Genomic DNA, 19,152 nt, shown 5'->3' on the forward strand with positions numbered 1-19,152 from the left:
ACAGTGTGAGATTTAAGTTAGGATGAGTTAGTATCGATAGTATGGTTGTAAGAGTTTGGGACATAGAAAATGAACGACTTAGTGCTGAAACTTGTTTTGTTTGATTGTACTCTTTAATTGACCTTACTGCCTTTTCTTTTCTGTTTATTGCCTATGGATGAAAATTTTATGAGAGATAGCCTTGGGAGTTAGTATTCATTTGGCGTTGGTTTCATGCTTATATGATATACGGATTAGGAGTAATAAATATTTTAGTGAGCTGTGGTTAGGAAGTTCCTGTGCAGTGATGTTTGATATTAATAATTTTTGCATAATTCTAACTCCATCGATCAAAAGAGTCGCATAGGTTTTCAAATTGATAAGCCACGAAAATTCTTGATGTCTCTATATTAAACGGTAGGTTTTGCAAACTGACCCAAGTTTTGGACCAATTGTTGTCACATGTTTGTTTGGACCAACTGAGTTGTAAAATTCTTTAAAAATGAAATTTTTGTGCTTTAGACCTAATTCTTTTTCCCCTGTGTTTTTAACTCTCCGTGTTTTATAAAAATAATATGAATCAAGTTTTAATCGAACGGTTATTTATTCGTGATCTTTGAAAGTTACAACGTGAAACATGACTTGTAAAATGTGTGTTCTAGGTTGAGTTTCATACAGTTGTTTGATTAATTCATGAGCCTTAGTAATGTGAATTTATAATGCTTTATATGACGATAGTAGCACGCATGTTCAGTAGTTATGTATCTTAACAAGTGATAAAATTAAAACTTAGTTGATAACATTGTTGGCATGATAGCGTGAGTAAAATTGGATAGCTTAAATTGATTCTTAATCAAGGGTGAAATATTTTATACGAGTCCAGTTGTTTGCATATTTTACATACGTTTGGCATGTTGTAATATCTCTGGTGTGTTCATCATATTTGCATAGTGGTCGGATATAAATAAATATAAAACTCTATTGACATATCTTGGTAAAGTTGATGGCATTAAAAGTTAATTTGATGGTTCTAATATACTTGCATGAATAATTATAATAATTATGTTTAAATGTTTACACATGGATGGTAGTAATGAGTATGTCTAAATGTTCACACATGTAGGATGCATCTGAGTTCTAATGTCTTTCATATGAGTTGTGTGCCCATAGTTATATTTATTACCTTCATCGCATTAAATTATTTCAGTTGGACCTACACCTATAACATGATAATAAACAGTGTTGTTATTCCTTATTGAATATGTTCGTTATTACAATGTCATAAAATGCTAAAGTGATTCTTGCAATTGTATGGGTGTGATATAAAGGAAACTGTTTGATATAACACGACAATTGGCATATCTATATTCTCGAGTCGTTACTATCAATTATATTATAATAAAGATTGTTATGATAACTATGTTGACAATTATAATAGGATAACCCTTTGATGATTCACATGATATGCATTGGTTTAAATGATAGTCGTTATAGTTACGTTTAATTAAGCCTACGAGTTGCCTAATTATTCAATCGTGCAAATCAGAGAAGTTGTTCAAGTTGCTAATCTTTAATCATAGCTAGTGTTCTACAAGTATATGATGGCAAATGTATATGTTTAAGCTATTTATACGATATCTTTTGTTTTGCTGAAAATGAGTATACTAAGTGGCTGGACACAATTGAATGATATGGTTGCTAAAATGTGAAACATAGGTGTGATATGGAAGTAATGTTGTCGTTGTCATAGATCATATGTAGTTACTTTTATTGGGAAACATGTTTTCAGAATTGATATCGTGCAAGCAATTTTTATAATTTAAAATATGAATTATGAGTATGTTGTTAATTGCTTAAATTCATCGACCTAATTCGTGACCTAAACCAGTGAGTGAGTAAATGGTTGTATGGACATGTCAATAAGATCCTGTGATTGTGATAGATAGTAGTGGTAGATCTATTTCTGTGATATGTTTACAAATGTGAGAAGTTCTTAAATTGTTTTGTTGATTTTGCTCTCGCTCGTTCATAGTCTATAATTGATCATCGAATTTGTTTAGTTGTGAAACCGTGTAAACCTTGGTTCCTTTCTTGTTGTTCTTTTAGTTTGATGTTGTGTTTTTAAGTTAAGCATGAGCTAGTAATAAATGTTACTTGTTGACAATCAGTTAATTCCATAATAAGACCTTGTTTCGACCTTAATGTTAATGCGCAATCTTTTATCATATGTTCTTTCCTGTCACATGTGGTTGATAATGATTTTGTTGCATATGTATATGAAAATTGAAAAGAGGTTACGAGGACGTAACCATGTTTCTAGTCGGGTAGGATTGTAAAATCTTAATGCTTAAATTGCACTTGTTTGTAGATTGTAGTTTTGACCAAGTTGATGTTTAGTTGCGGGGTACCTATGCAAATGAGTTCTATATGTTTTGTTCCTACTTCTGTTAGTTAGTTGATGTGTAAAAGGAGAGTGTAATTAAACTACTGGTATTGAGTTATGAGTTAGCCTATGAGCCGAGTTATGTTTACGGGAGTTATGTTTACGGTCCAGTGTGACTATGGCTATTGAGTTATTTGAGTTTGAGATCGGAATTTAGATGGAAGATGACGGTGTTCTCAGGTGATTATTTAGTTGTTATACATTGGTGTTCTCAGGTAGTTATTAGTCGTAGTTAGTTGGGTTAAGTAAAGACGAGTTAAACTTCGGGACGAAGTTTACTTTTAGGAGGGCAGAATGTAACATTTCGTGTTTGTTATGTTTAATTGATGTGTCAAAAGTGTGTGTTAACCGTGTTAGAAATGCGTGACGTCCGTACGTATGATATACAATACCCTTCTGAGCTTTGAGTACGGGAGCGAACTTCGGGACGAAGTTCATTTTAAGGGGGGAAGACTGTAATACCCCGTATTTTATATAATCAATTAAACGGATATTATTATATATTAGTTATTATACATTTTATATTACTAATTATATCGGGTTAATTGTTGAGTCGATAATTACGTTAAGCTATCGTAAGTTAATTGAGACGAGTTTATATGGAATTCGAAATGTGAGCTGACCCATTTAAGTTGGCCAATAACATGTTCAGCCCATTTAACCCTAAACCCTAACCCTAATTATAACCTAAACACTACCCAAACCCTTCCCTCAACCCGCCTCCCTCACGCCTCCCTCACTTCATCAGCCAAAATCTCAACCTTCACGCAAAACGAGAGAGAGAGAGAGAGAGCATGGGTGTTGTCGGCGCAGCAAGGAAGGCTTTAGGGTGTTTGTCGACGACCGTGGGTGGCCCTGGTGGCTGTTGTGGTGGCGGAAAAAGGTGACGGATTCGTGAAGGATCGATAATCAGATTCGTTGCTTTATTTTCTGGACTGCTTGAACTGCTTAATTGGATTTGCTGGCACTTTGAGGTAGGGAAATACACTTGACTTAGTATCGTTGTTGTTTAATTGTGTTGACTTGATTCGTGGTTGTTGATTTACGTTATGATTCATATATGGGAAGGTGATTGACTGAATTGATTGTATTGAATATGAGATCACAACATCGGGTAACCGGCATGATTTTATGATTTATCAGTTCAGTGATTTATATATATATATATATATATATTGTGTTGCATTAATTTCTGTTGAGCATTTCATATGCATTGGAGTTGGAGGATGGTGTAGGAGTGACGATGTTGAGATACGATGTGAGTTGTGATAAGGCCCAGGCGGGTTCTGCAGGACTTGCCCTGGTGTCCTCATTGCGAGTGCGGATCGGCTACGGTCGATATATATAGTCTACCGGGGATCGGTATGGCTGGGTTGTCCGGGGTATGAGATATGAGATATGAGTTGAGATGGAGATGGAGGTGACGGAGGAGCATGCATATCATATTTTGTTGTTTTATTGTTTTCCCTACTCAACCTCGTGGTTGACCCTGTGTATTCGTGAACACCTGTGATGACCCAAATATTGGCGAGCAGACTTGACAGGTTAAGAGATAAAATCGGGAGCTGGATGGGCGTGAGACACTGGATCAGACGACTTAGTAGCTAGATCATCATCTAGAAGACTTTCACTTTTATTTATGTTAGTTCTTTGTAATTTGACGTAAAAGAGGTTTTGTAATAATTAAGTTAAAGTAATTATATAATTTTGCCTTGGAGTTTAATTTGTTATTCACTACCTCGGGAAACCGGGATGGTAACAGTCCGGTTTATTAGGGAATGTCTTGCTAAAGGCTCCTTCATAAACCGGGGTGTTACACGGGAGCAGTGGATTTGTCTCAAAATTTATTTCATCGTGATTTTAGGATATGTTATAAAAATATATTAATGATAAATTTATAGGTTATGCAACTTTAAGTAATTTTATTTAATGAAAAAAAAAACTTAATGGTAAGTAGAGGTAGCTCGGGCGAAGCCGGGCACCAATACTAGTTATGTTAATAATGAAAAGAATTGTAGTAACATTGGATATAGAAATATGATAGTAATCACTCATTAGAATAAAAGTAACAGAAGTTACGACGGGAGTAGTGAAATTATCAATATTAATGTACAAGTGGTGAAAGTAACAATAAGTACGACGGGAGTAGTGAAAGTAAAAGTAATAATAACAAATGTAATAAAGGTAGCAATAATTACGACGGGAGTAGTGAAAGTAAAAGTAATAATAACAAATGTAATAAAAGTTAACAATTCTAAGAACAAAAGGAAGTTTATATGAAAAATTAGCTAAGTAATCGATTTAAGTAAAATATTAATAGCGGGAGTAGTGAATTTGTCTCATAATTTATTTCATTGTAATTTTAAGATATACTTCGTATCATAGAAAAATATATTAATGATAAATTTATGAGTTATGCAACTTTAAAGTAATTTTAGTTAATTGAAAATATATTTTAATGCTAAATAGAGGTAGCCCGTGCGAAGCCGGGCACCCATACTAGTTTAAGTTATTTTGAAAAGCGGGGAAGTGGTAATTAGACCCCTTTACTTTGATGAATTGTGAAATCTAACCCCTTAACTTTTAATTGGAGTAATTGACCCCCTTACTTTTTCCAAAATGTGAAATTAAACCCTTTGTTAATTTTCCGGCCAATATCTCACCGGAATTTCATTTTCTCATCAATATCTCCTTCATATAACGACTTTTTCTTCCTGAGTAACAATACTGCAAATGATATAGCCATAAGATACAACTACAAATTTTCCGACTAACACAAATTCCGGTGAGATATTGACCGGAAAATTAACAAATGGTTTAATTTCACATTTTAGAAAAGGTAAGGGGGTCAATTACTCAAATTAAAAGTTAAGGGGTTAAATTTCACAATTCACTAAAGTAAAGGGGTCTAATTACCACTTTCCCGTTTTGCAAAGTACTCGGTATTGATTAAAGGGGTTACTCATATTTGGTTACCTATCCAAGTCGCTTGAATTGTAAGCAGGGGAGTGGTAAATGACCCCCATACATTTACTTGCAAATCAACCCCATGACTTTCAATATGGAATTTTTTGGTTAATTAGCGTTAATTAGCAAAAAAAAATTAGGTAATAGGTGTTCACTTGAAACTATTTGGGTCCATAATGTCCACGTCATCACTTTTTATTTTTTCCAATTTTTATATGAAACCGCTAAGAAACCTAGCGGCTTCACTTAGTTTTTTTTTTTATATATATATAAAAGGCAAAACCGCTAGGAATCTTAGCGGCTTATCATATCAGTACGGTCATTTTGTAGTGTAGCTAATGCATGTTGTTGGAAATTGTTGGAAACTTTGGAATAAGCCGCTGAAGTTCTCAGCGGCCTTGCTTTTAAATTTTTTTTTTTTAATAATAAAACAGATACAAATATTTGGACGATGACATTTTGTATAGCCGCAAGGTTTCTTAGCGTTTTGTATAAAAATTGGAAAAAAAATAAAAAGTGATGAAGTGGAAACTATGGACCAAAATAGTTTGAAACTAACACTAATTCTCTAATTAGCTTGCTAATGAACACTCATTAACCAAAAAATTCTTCAATATGTGCAAATAAGCCCCAAATGTTTAACATTTGGTGCAATTTACCTTCTTTTAATTTATTTATCTAATATCTATATAATAATATAAAAAGGCTTCTTGAGCCTCCATCAAAACACCACGTGTCACATGTTATTTTGATGCCACGTCAGACATTGACTTATGCCACCTGATTGAGTATTACCTGATTTTCCCGTCGAAAGAAAACAAAACAAGCAAGGTCAATTAAATGTCTTAATTGGTCAGAGGACTGTTGATCTCCTTCATCCCATCATCTTCCCACTCCTTCGTATAGCTTTATATAAGGAACAAACGGTCATCATAAATTAAATGCCTTAATTGATCACACCATTATTTATTCTTCGTTACCAACTCCATTATATGGATTACATCATCAATTGGAGATTGAGTTTTTAGCTTTTTGCCATCTGTCCATTTTCTCGATCAAATTTTTGAAGCAACTGATACAATGGAGTTGGTATGTGCTTACCATTTGAGTGCCTGGTATGTCAACTCCTTCCTCTCTTTTTAAAATTTTCGAGCAGTTGCTTGGTTAATTAATTAAAGAGAAGTTTAATTGATCTTTGCAGAGTTACACCATCTTGTCCTTGAATAGCTGTAATATAAGAACAATTCTATCAATGATTTTATTGAGAATGGAAGATGAATGGCAATCAATACATATACAGAGTTCAATTCTAAACATTATTTTAACACTTCTCTTTTGATTTTCAGTGAACCATTAATCTCTCCAATGAATAACTCTAGCCCATTGAGATTATCAAATCTTAAAAGTTGGAAGGCAATCCTCTTACGGTATTTTTTTTTTTTTTGAAACTGAAATTTCATTTACAATTACTACACATGTAAATTTTCAATGCTACTCCATATAAGTTTTGATTGTGTTAGAACTTAGAATCTGCGATTTCTTTTCTTAATTTATATCTTTACGTGCTATTGGAATTGACAATATTGGCGTAATTGTTTCACCTCATAAGATACCCAAGAATACTATGCAGATAGGCATCACCAAATTGAAAGGTAACAGGCTTGGAGATGTATTTGTGGGTTAACGTTTTGAATTTTGCATTCCATTAATGTTCATTTGCGATAATTGAGTTTACAAATTTCAGGGAGTTTCCGATTTACAAGACTGAAGTTGCTCAAACAATCAAATAGTCGGAGGTAATATGTTAATTTCAATTTAATTGTGTAATTGTATTGTATTGATGAATATGTAGGGCAAGCATTAAGTAAAGTGCAATTACTCTTGTGTGTGTAAACTTTTAAGGTACATACAGTTCCTTGTGTTTGAACAACGACACGGATTTATAATAATTTTTACAATACAAATTCACACGCTTAGTTGCTTACCATATTACTGATACAATCATACAATTGTTAAGATTCTCTAGGTATCTCGACTAAGCGATAGTTATCTCGCCATTGGAACATTTGAAGGTAACGATGCTTCCATTTAAGTGAGGGTGTAGTGAGTTTACATGTATATTTGCAAATGAGATTGTAACATAAGTGTGGTAAGCATGTACAATATTTTGCCTTAGTTTGATACAGTATTAAACTTAGTTGAATTGAAATATGAAAATAAAAGATATGGAGAGGAAGAAAAGAGGTGATTTATTTTAGGGAGGAAAATTTAGTACTCCCTTCGTCTCATTTTATTGTCCTATTTTTCTTTTTATGAAGGATTTAAGAATTAGGGTAAAATTAGTAATTTATTCCTTTAATTAAAAACTAAAGGCACAATATTATTTCCATAGAGTGAGTGGTAGTTAAAAAGTTAGGGGTAATAGTTATAGATACTAATTATTATACTACATTTAGAATGAGAATAACTAATTTGGGATAAATTTTGGAGAAAAGAATATAATAAAAGTGGGATGAAGAGACTATTATTTATGCTTCTAGCATGGTTTTGAGGACACGATCACACGAATCACTTGGATTTACATCCTTTACATAAACTATGGTTTGTTTACAACAGAGTATCACATTTTACAACTTTGATTTCATTTAACCGCCACTCTCACTTTTGATACGTGCCTTTTGCAGGCTATGGGCACAGCCCGCACAGGTTAACTCTTGAGTAACCATTGTAAAAAAAATAAAAGATTCTTCATCCTGATTTTAAAAGTTGTCGAGATTGATTTTAAATATTTATTTATCTAATTTAATATGGAGATTGAAACAATGAGCCATTCTTATACATCAAATTTGGAACTTATTAGACTTCCTATAAATCTAAACACAAATTGATTCATAGGACTTAGTGAGTTAGTGGCCTACTCTCTCAATTGTGCTTACAATATCGTTTAGTAGTGTAGCTCAGTGCACATGTATATTTGAAAACATGATTGTAGCTTTCATGGACAAAGTTGTTTTAGTTGTGCATATAGTTTTTTGCCGGAAAAAGTCGGACCAGAGAGAAAATGAACGACAGAAACACTGTTATTTAACCAATCTGGTTTACACTGATTAATTTGTACACATCATCTTTAGTTAAATTACATATCAGGTCAATTATTATGTATGTCCCTAATACAAGTGATGTACTCTTTTATCTCCTTATGACATCTTTATTCCTTATTCTTACCTCTTCTTTCTTCTATCAATATCAAATGTTGCAAGTTAGAATATTTTGAAATAAGAACATATCAAGAATTCAAGATCAAGAGTTAGAAGTATCCCGTGCATTGCACGGGTATCAAAACTAGTTGAATATAATATTACCTTTCTTATTTATTTCCCATTTAATTTCGAGTAAATTATCAATTACTCTCACGCTTAATCCACTTTTTAAAACTTACTTCCACGTTAAATTTTTATTTTAAATTACACCCAAATTCATAGCTCAGGTTATAATTTGCACTCATTACCATTTTCAGGGGAAAAACTTTATGAAATGATGAAATTGCCCCTGCGTGTGTAACTCTTTATTTGTATTCATGACTCTTCATTTACTTTCCCTTTTACACCTCTTTCACCTTATTTCTCCCAAATACTTTCCCCAGATATTTCCCCATAAAAATTCCCTAAAATTTCCGTCATAATCCAAATTAAACCTTAATTACTGAGAGATTGTTCATCCATCACCATCTATCACTTAAATAATTTATGTAAGTTGTCCTTTTATCTCTTCTTTCGAATTTGTTCTCTAGCTCAATTTTGTGTTTAGTATATATGTTGATGATGAAGAACAATACACTAATTTATCATAAAGGGCTTCCACTGCATAAATGAACCCAGCCCAATCATCAGATGCATTATCTCTTTAACAAACCCGATATCCGAGTATAAAATTTCAAAACAATGGGGAATGAGTTGCCTTGAGGATGACGAATACAATGAAGCAAATCAAATTGGGGAAGAGAGAAGGATGAAGAAGGGAATGAATGAGGAGAAAAACATCTAACCTACATATATAAGCTTAGTAAAGGGAGGAAGAAGGGCAAAATCGTCATAAAATAAATATTTAACCCAAAAAATTTCAAATTTGACGGAAAAGTAGCATGAAACCGATTTTTTTTTTTTTTTTTTTTTGAAACAATCCTAAACAGGATTATACTCTCATTAATAAATCAGTTTTAGCGGTTTCAACGATGTAACGAGGAATAGACGTACCATCGAGGAACCTACTCACACCCACAACACAAGAATGAGCTAGCAAATGAGCAGCTCGGTTAAAAGTACGACAAACATAAGACCAAGAGACGGAATTAAAACCTACACACAACTTTAAAATATTACTAATAACAATATGAAAATAACTACGCCCTAAAGTACGACATTTCAGAGCCTCGATGACAGTCTTGCAATCACTTTCCACATGGACCCTTGCATGCTTCATCCGTTGAGCTTCCCGAAGTGCACTCAGAACCGCTTCTGCCTCAGCCACTCTTGCCTCAAACTCCTCTCGGCGGCGGCCTTCCCAACCCCATAATAAATTCCCATCCTCATCCCTGCACAGCGCCCCCAATCCCATTCCTTCACCTTCCTTAACACCCGCATCCACGCTAATCAACACAACCCTTGGCTCCACCGTTACCCCTCGACCAACTGCCACCCCATCACAGGTCCTCTCCTGCATTCCCACCAGCCGCTTCTCCCCTTCCTTCTCCATGCCATCGATCTCGCCAATCATTCCCCGCACCCTCAATACAACATCCTCAACTCGTGCCACTCTATTTTCGAAGACCACCTTATTACGCATTTCCCAAATTGCCCATACACCGGTGATAAACACCCCAATCTTCTCCTCACCGAGCACCCCCAACACATCCTCGACCCACTTCTTAACCCCCTCATACCCCGTTATCGGCCTCACTAGCAGCCCCAAACACTCCCATACCCCAACTGTATACCCACACCCTCCCGCAAGATGCAAACAATCCTCTAGATCAGCTGAACAGACCGGACATGTGACATCTCCATGCTTCATTCGGGATGCTAAATTCCATTTCGTAGCTAGCACGTTACTACAGAATTGCCAAAAGAACATTTTAACACGAGATAAGGTCCGAGAACTCCATATCTTTCGCCACAACCAACCACACTTCGCTCCATCCGACGGTCCCTCATCAACACCATGATCACCCATTAATGCCTTGTACGCCGATCTCACCGAATAAATGCCATCTTTCTCCAAATCCCACACCCATTCGTCCTCCTCCCCACTCCCGCCAATCCTAGTATTTAAAATACGCTGCTGTTCAAACGGGTGAAAGAACTTACGTACCTTAGAAATATCCCACGCTTTCCCACTCACATCCAATAATTCCGCCGCTAGTAACTCGTCATCAGCCGCACCCATTGGTGATAGCACCATCCGCGTCTTCGTACCCGTCACCCACGGATCATACCATACTCTAGTACTCAACCCATTACAAACCCGCCTCCTAATCCCGACCATAAGCGCCTCCTTGGCCTCGTAAATACTCCTCCATGTATAACTTGGGTTCGTTCCAAGCTCAGCCTTCATAAACGATCTATTAGGGAAGTACTTTCCTCCCAAGACTCGAACCATCAAACTCTCTCGATCAGTGACCATTCTCCATGCCTGCTTACCTAGTAAAGCAAGATTAAATTCAGCAAAGTTTCGAAACCCCAACCCTCCCTGGCACTTCGGCTGACACAGTTTCGCCCAAGCAATCCATGGTATTTTCCTCTTACCGTTTTCCGAGCCCCACCAAAACCGAGAAACTAAGGACCGAAGTTCATCACCAAAATTAGAAGGTAGCTTGAAGACACTCATAGCATAGGTCGGAATTGATTGGGCGACAGCCTTTATCAAAACATCCTTCCCTGCCTTCGATAATAGCATACCTTTCCAACCTTGTAACTTACGACACAATTTATCCCTAATTACCCTGTTAATCACCTGCTTAGAGTGACCCACAACATTCGGAAGCCCCAAGTATTTATCATGCTCATCAACAGCCCTCACACCCAGCCAACCCGCAATCTGCCCCCGCCGTGCAACCGTGGTACACTTACTAAAGGATACCGTAGTCTTATTATAGTTCACAAGCTGCCCTGACGCTTCCTCATACGCCGTGAGAATAGCCTTAACCTTCCGTACCTCCACCTCCTTAGCTCGAACAAACAACACACTATCGTCTGCAAATAATAAGTGCGTGACAGTCGGTGAAGCTGGAGCCACACGAATGCCCCTAATAGAGCCATCCTCAGCTGCTTTCCGTAACTGCCCTGACAAAACCTCCGCACACAAAATAAAAAGATAAGGGGAAATCGGATCACCTTGTCGAATCCCACGAGTCGGCGCAAACTCCTCTGTAATAGTACCATTCACCTTAATAGAAAAGGCAACAGTCGAGACACACTTCATTACATTATCGACCCACCCATCATCAAATCCCATTCTCCTTAACACTCGCTCCAAAAAATACCATTCAACCCTATCATATGCCTTCGTCATATCCAACTTCAATGCCATGTGACCATCCCCACTTCTATTATTCTTCATCTGATGGAACAGCTCAAACGCAACCAAAATATTGCCTGAAACCGATTTTGGGTGCAAATTATAATCTGAGCTATTAATTTGGGTGTAATTTTAAAACAAAATTGACGTGGGAGTAAGTTTGGATTAAGTGTGGGGTGTAAAATGTGTAATTGATAATTTCTCATTTTTATAAGAAATTTGGTCAATGGACCAATCTACCCCCGCCACACTCTTTTTACTCTTAAACCCAATTTTCTTTCTTCTCAGCCTCTCAGACATGTTTTACTACTTCTGATACACTGCCTCCTCCCACGTGAACCTCCACCACCACCTATGGCTTCTGATCTCTCTACAACCCTCCACGGCGCTATAACCCAGGTTCACTAATGCACCACCGTAACCCGCGCTACGTCGATTCAACGCACATGCCATCTAGCACCATCGACACCATATTTGTCGGGGAAGGGATTCGTGGACGGATTAAATGGATTCATTGGTGAGGAATAATGTTTCACGTGGTTGGGATCAGTTTCGACAAGAGTGGGATGATGGTCAATGAGGGTGGTCGAAGGTAGAGTTTTTGGTGTTCGGGATAGGTGCTGGAGAGTGGAGATCGATCTTGGCCTGGTTGTCGGAATAAGGCAGGTGGTGGTGTGCTGGTGTGGTTATAAGAAGAGGGTATTCTTGGGTTTTAACAAATTAGCAATAATGTATGTAAAAGTTTGTTATTGATTAATTGTGTGTAATTCAATTTTCATGTTTTCATATTACAGATTTTTTATAAGAGGATTGAATTGCACCAAAATATAAAGTTATAGGGCTTATTTGCACATATTAAAAGTCATGAGGATGATTTGCACATAGTGTCAAATGTATGGGTTATTTGCTACTTTCCTGTGAATACGTCATGGAAAGTAGTAACTTGGTATCTTATTTGATCACAAATTGACAAGAAAACATGAGATGTAAAACTTTCGATAAATCCAATAATCAAACCCTGCTTAGTCCAGCCAGGCAGCCAATGGCCTGTTTTTGGTTTGCCAAAGCTAGCCCAACTCACCTTCTGGCACATGTCGGTTTAAGGTGTATCGTGCCCGACATGCCCTACCCTGGTTAATGTCGTAAGGTTAGTTGTGACTAGATTTTGCAAATGGGTTAGTCCGGACTCAGGTTTGATGAGAGTCATTTTTAGGTCGGTGATGTCGTGTCAGGTTGTTTGGAGTTATCTGGGATCAGAATATTCCCTTTAATAAGCTGTTATACTTGCTTGTAACGAAAAGATATTTCTGACATCTACAACCACCTTCCCTTTTTTATTGTTCATATATTGTTATTTAAACCGGTTGTGAGACGTCACAAATTTGTGAGACGCTACAAATGAGAATTGTGTTACCTAAGTCATATTGGGCTATTAGAATATCTCGGGTCACTTTTCCATCTAGTCTATTCAATTAAATTTAAAATCATTTCCGATCTTGAGTCGAGCTCAGGTAACCTTTGCCAACACTAGTCTCCTATTAACTAAAAGAATAAGTCATGCTCAAATTTTTCCACCCAAATAAAACTTTTCATAAATTAGACGCAACATTAATAATTCCTTAAAAATGCAAACCTCTTATTACACATGCTTATACTACCTACATAATATCTTAAATATTACTCCACATTTTATTATTATTTGATGTTGTGTTAGGCTAAAATTTTCCCCCACATATAAGTCAAAATATAATATTTTGTTAGGCTACAATAATGTACTCGCCGTATATTCTTTAAAATATAATATTAGTATTATCAATTATATATATATTTTTATATTTTTTTAACTACTTTCTCATATACAATCTATCTTAAATATATTGTTATCTTCTCATATTTCGTATCTAATTTAGTTGTATTTTAAATTTATAAATTATTATAAGTTTTTCGCCTTTAGTAAAGGTAAAGATATAATATTATTTTCTATAAACAAGTTTGCAAAAATACTTTCATTTAATCATATTCGGAAAATTTCTCTTTTCTAGCCTCTTAAAGTTACACGTCAATAATGTCTATGATGAACAAAGTATATTAGTTTATATAGACCAAATTTTTTACTAACATACTTTCATTTAAATTGTCGACCTTATTCGGATTAAAGTATTTCAATTTTCTCTTTTCTACATCTTAATATTGTATATTAACAATGTTGATTTTAACGTTTCAATTTGAAGTGTAATGAAGTACCGTGGATATAAGTACAGTGAAATACAAACTATTTAAATATTTACTTCTATATAAAACACAATCTAGAAAACCGTGTAACACACATGGATCTATACTAGGGCTGGTCAATGGTGCGGGTTAGCCGGGTCCGAGCCGAGTTAAAGGTGACCCGTGAGGAGGGTATAAGGTGGGTCCGGGTTGGGACGGGCCGGGCTTGAGATTTGGGAACCCATAACTGGCCTGGATATAGGGCGGGTCGGGGCGGGTTGGGAGACGGGTCGGGATGAGCCGAGTCAAAAGTGACTCGTGGACGGGCCGGGTCGACCCGCACTTTCGACCAGCCCTAATCTATACGTGACTAAGGAGGGAAAAATAATCCCAATTTTTTCAACTTCGGAGGAACAAACCCTAGTGCTAACTCAATCACTATTCACTACCTTCTTTCTCCACTTCACCGTCTCTTCATTTCTCAATTTACAGTTGAAAATCGTAGAAAATGGGCGACAAAGACTCAAATTCTGAGAAGAAACAAGTCATTGAGCAACAAATCTACCACTTTGATGATCTCATTATTCAAGAAATTCTTACAAGATTACCCATTAAATCAATTCTTCGATTTAAGTCGGTTTCCAAACAATGGTATTCTACTCTTTCTTCTTCCGAGTTCGCTAATGCCCACCTTATCAAATCCCCGTTGGCTTACCCTTCCGCTCCTGTTAACACCTTGTTTATCAAATCTGGTACGAATTACTACCTTTTCTCTTATGATGATGATCAAATTTCTGGTAATTTTGAAGATAATTTGGTTAAGCTAGACGTAGACCGTGGGTTCGAGAAATTTGATCTTGAACTCACCGGATCCTGCAATGGGTTAGTTTGCTTAACCCCATCTTCCGGTAAATACTTCTTTCTATGGAACCCAGCTACTCGTAAAATGCACAAATATGAACCAGATTTCTATGTTAAGCGTATTGATGCTGAAACTACGATCCGTCACGTAATTTGTGGATTTTGGTATGCATCCTCTGTTGATGACTATAAATTTGTTCGACTTTTGAAACGGAGTTTGGGAACTGATGATACTAATTGTATTGGTCATATCTTCTCTTTGAGGGAAAATAAGTGGACAAGATTTGATTTTGATTGTGGTCATGATTTCCTTGTTACACAAAACGCAATGCTTACGAATGAAAGGTTATATTGGCCTGCTTTTATTCCCCCAACTAATTCTATAATAATTCTTAGTTTCGATTTGGTGGTTGAGAGGTTTGACGTAGTTAAGTTGGAGCGCAGGGATAACTTGGGAGTTATGGGAGGATGTTTGAGCAAGTGCGACTCTGATAGCCCAAGTAAAGATGACAAGTTAATGCACATATATGAATCTCCTGGGGTGATTATGAAATCGATTGGTTTTCCAAAGGGGTTGAGATTAGGCATGGCCTCTCAAATGATTGGGTTTACGAGGGCTGGCAAGTTTTTTGTGACAAGGGATTTTGAGCCTAGAATGCTGGGGGTAGTTGACACAGGTACTAAACCTATGCAATACACAACACTTTTGAAGTTCAATGAGATGATTGAGATTGCGAGATATGTTCCAAGCCTAGTTTCACCGTTTCCATTTGAGGAGGAGCTCTCGACAGCCTAGTTTCACCGTTTCTATTTTTTTTGTTAAATTCATTATTCCCATTAATTTTATCCGGCTTGTATTTAAATAAATAAAAGGAATATTCTGTCGTGTACCCCTGAACTTTTTCGTTTTCTAAGGTGTACCCCTAGTTTTTCACAAAAAAACTTTGACCGACAATAATTCTCTCTTACGAGTTCAGAAAACGGTAATTTTTTTTTCAAACCAATTATCTCGTCAAGACCTTGAATTTGAAAAAAAAAACACCGCTTTTTGAACTCGTAGCCGGTAGTTATGGTTGGTCAAACATTTTTTAACGAATAAACTTTAACCGACCATAATTCCAAAGTACGAGTTGAGACATCGGTGATTTTTTTTTTTCAAACTGAAGACCACTTTAAGACGGTCAATTTGGAAAAAAAAATTATCGTATTCTGAATTTGTAGCCAAGAGTTATTGACGATCAAAGTTTTTTTTCATGAAAAGAGGGGTATATCATAGAAAATAAAAAAGTCGAGGGGTACACGAGAGAATATCCCTAAATAAAATATTTTCGTGAGTCGATTGATTATTTAATTGTTCATACTTTTTCCCATTGTTACCGCTATTACTTTCACCATATTCACGGTTACATTCACTACTCCTACTGTCATTATTGTAACTATCACTACTTCTACATTAATACCGTTAATTTTATTAATCTCGTTGCTACTACTATTACTTTTATTACATTTAGTTTAATTTATAATTCTATGATGATACTAATTAATTCCATAAGTGGGCATGTTAATTTTAAGGAAAATCAATATATTATTGTGTTTTCTAAATTTAATTACTTTAATTTAATGTAGTTTCCATAAATATTCTTCATCAATGCATCTTCTTTATATTATATTTTTAACTAAAACTATATAATATTTACATTGAGATCATGTCCATCACACGGTACTATCGATTTAAAACTATATGTTATATTTAATTTGTATAATTTTCTTTAATTACATTGAAGTTCCTTGATTTCTGAAACTAATATTGATTGATTGATTGATTGATGATTGATTGACTGTAGGGTAAGGTGATTAAAATAGGATAAAGTATGATATTGTGGGGTATTGTTGTGGAGGTGATGTGATTAAAAAAAGGAAAATGTAAAACTTTACTAAATAAGGAAAGAGGGGAAATATTGTGAATAGATGAAAAAAAAGGGAAAGTTATTTAAAATAAAAGTGAGTATATAAATAACAAGCCCTAGTCGTACTTCATATCACTACATACGTCCCTTTCTATCCCGATTCGTGTGCCGCCCTTCCCTATTCTTCTACGAGACAATGAGAGACAAAGTGCCAAATAATGTTCGTCGAAAAGGTAAACGAGGCCAAGTCAGATTTAGGCGAAGAGGGGAGAACCAAAGGTACCTCTCTGATGATTTAATAACTGAAATATTTACAAGATTACCCATTAAATCTATTATTAGATTTAAGTCGGTTTCGAGACAATGGTACTCTACGCTTTCTTCTCGTGAATTTATCAATGCCTACCTTATCAAATTCATCTATTCTCACCCCTATGCTCCTGGGATTTACACATTGTTTATCAAATCTGGCAAGAATTACTATCTTTTCTCTTATGAATATGATCAAATTACTCGTAATTCTGAAGATAATTTGGTAAAAATTGAAGCCGACTTTGGCGTTGACAACAATGATTATTGTTGCCTTCAACTAGTAGGATTCTTCAATGGGTCGTTTCATATAGCCGTGGCGCCTTCGTGTAAATATTTACTTGAATGGAACATAGCTACCCGCAAAGTGCACAAATATGGAGACGGGGACGGTAATTTAAACCCTATAAGACCACTTTTCAATTTTGAAGCAATAAATATTGATGAAAAATTATATTGGGCTTCTCATAGTAGGAAACATGGTAGTTTTTTTGTTAGTTTAATTTGAATGTAATTAGTAATTATCTCTACCTCTTTAAATAAGTGTTGTTCTGTAATTTTACCGTCTTTCATTAGTTCCTCTCTAAGCATTACCTGAATTTATGGGCTTTCACGCATGTATTCATTAATCATTACCCTACATAGTGCTTATTACCAGATCGGCTTGTAATTTTGTCTAGACTACTCTTCAAACGTGCAATTACTTGGCTAAGGTGATAATGAGACGAGACAGCTCACGAACAACTCGAGATCGGTTCGGTCAAAGCTCGGCTCGTGCGAGCTCGACTCGGGCTCGGGATCGGCTCTAGAGCTTAACGAGTCAAGCCGAGCATACATTGGCTCGACTTGAAAAGCTCTCGATCGGCTCAAACTTGTGTGATTAGATAATATATTGCTCATATGATATTCTATCATGATTGATGGGGCATATTCTGCACCCGCTGACCGAGTCAACATATTGACCAAGGTCAAAGACATCCACAAAGAATTCGACATATCGCATGACTAGCCGATGCGGCGACTGTCCGGCTGTCACTGGGTCCCTACCGGTCAACTAGCCAGCCGGGATACATATCCGCGTACTCATATCCAAGACCCCCCGGCCGGCCTGCCATGGGTCCATCGGCCGAGGGTAGAACGGTCTTTCCACCTGCTAGCCACTTGGCCACTACGTGACAAAAGGTGAAAGTCTATAAATACTCCACTTCTCTCAACGAGGATCCGAAATATAACCTAATCATCTCACAATACTCTAATCTGGTATTAACTCCCTTATCTCTCTACAATATACTTTGCCAAGTTACACACAACTTAATCCCTTTTAAGTTAACTGACTTGAGCGTCGGAGTGAGTACGCTCGGTGCCAAGCCGAGCCCTCAGTTTGTTCATTGTTTCAGGAGAGGCCGAAAGGAAGAGTCAAGCAAAATCGTAGGCTTTGGTTTAGCTTGTTTAAGGCTGTTTCACATCGGTGAACAAATCTTGAATGACAATACTAAATGTACCAGTTTGAGATTAATCAGACTCGTTTCGTAATGAACCCAAAATAGCACAAACCGATTGGAATCGAACAAGAATAAGAAACTAAAGTCAAGCTGAATAATACCAATCTACTAATTTAATCCGATCTAAAGCCCGATCCAATTGAACCACCCGAGTGGCCGGACACACATTCAAGAGGGAGCCTGCTGCTCATTCCAGGTTTGCTTGCATCTGATTGATTTTAGGGTTTCATGCTTTATTCAGATAGATTGATTGATTATTTTGGGGGAAATCTTCAATTTTGTGTTTTTTAATCATTCTTGTTACATCTTAGTTCGTCAATGGCAAAGATTATGAAGAATCATGTCAATCCACAACAAAGCTACCACTTTGATGATCTAATAATTCATGAAATACTTACAA

General features: G+C 36.2%; 1 protein-coding gene across 1 annotated transcript; it reads left to right on the forward strand.

Annotated features, from left to right (window-relative positions):
- Positions 1-14,591: 14,591 nt before the first annotated feature.
- On the forward strand, positions 14,592-16,089 carry LOC141609373 (F-box protein CPR1-like). The gene has a single exon (XM_074428446.1). The coding sequence runs from the start codon at positions 14,682-14,684 to the stop codon at positions 15,828-15,830; it is 1,149 nt and encodes a 382-aa protein (XP_074284547.1). The 5' UTR covers positions 14,592-14,681; the 3' UTR covers positions 15,831-16,089.
- The last annotated feature ends 3,063 nt before the right edge of the window (positions 16,090-19,152 follow it).

The sequence above is a fragment of the Silene latifolia genome, chromosome 10 (genome assembly GCF_048544455.1).
Source record: "Silene latifolia isolate original U9 population chromosome 10, ASM4854445v1, whole genome shotgun sequence".
Taxonomy (NCBI): Eukaryota; Viridiplantae; Streptophyta; class Magnoliopsida; order Caryophyllales; family Caryophyllaceae; genus Silene; species Silene latifolia.

Bases quoted from the DNA above. Each gene is read 5' to 3' on its own strand.
- LOC141609373 (XM_074428446.1), top strand. From the start codon at position 14,682: ATGGGCGACAAAGACTCAAATTCTGAGAAGAAACAAGTCATTGAGCAA.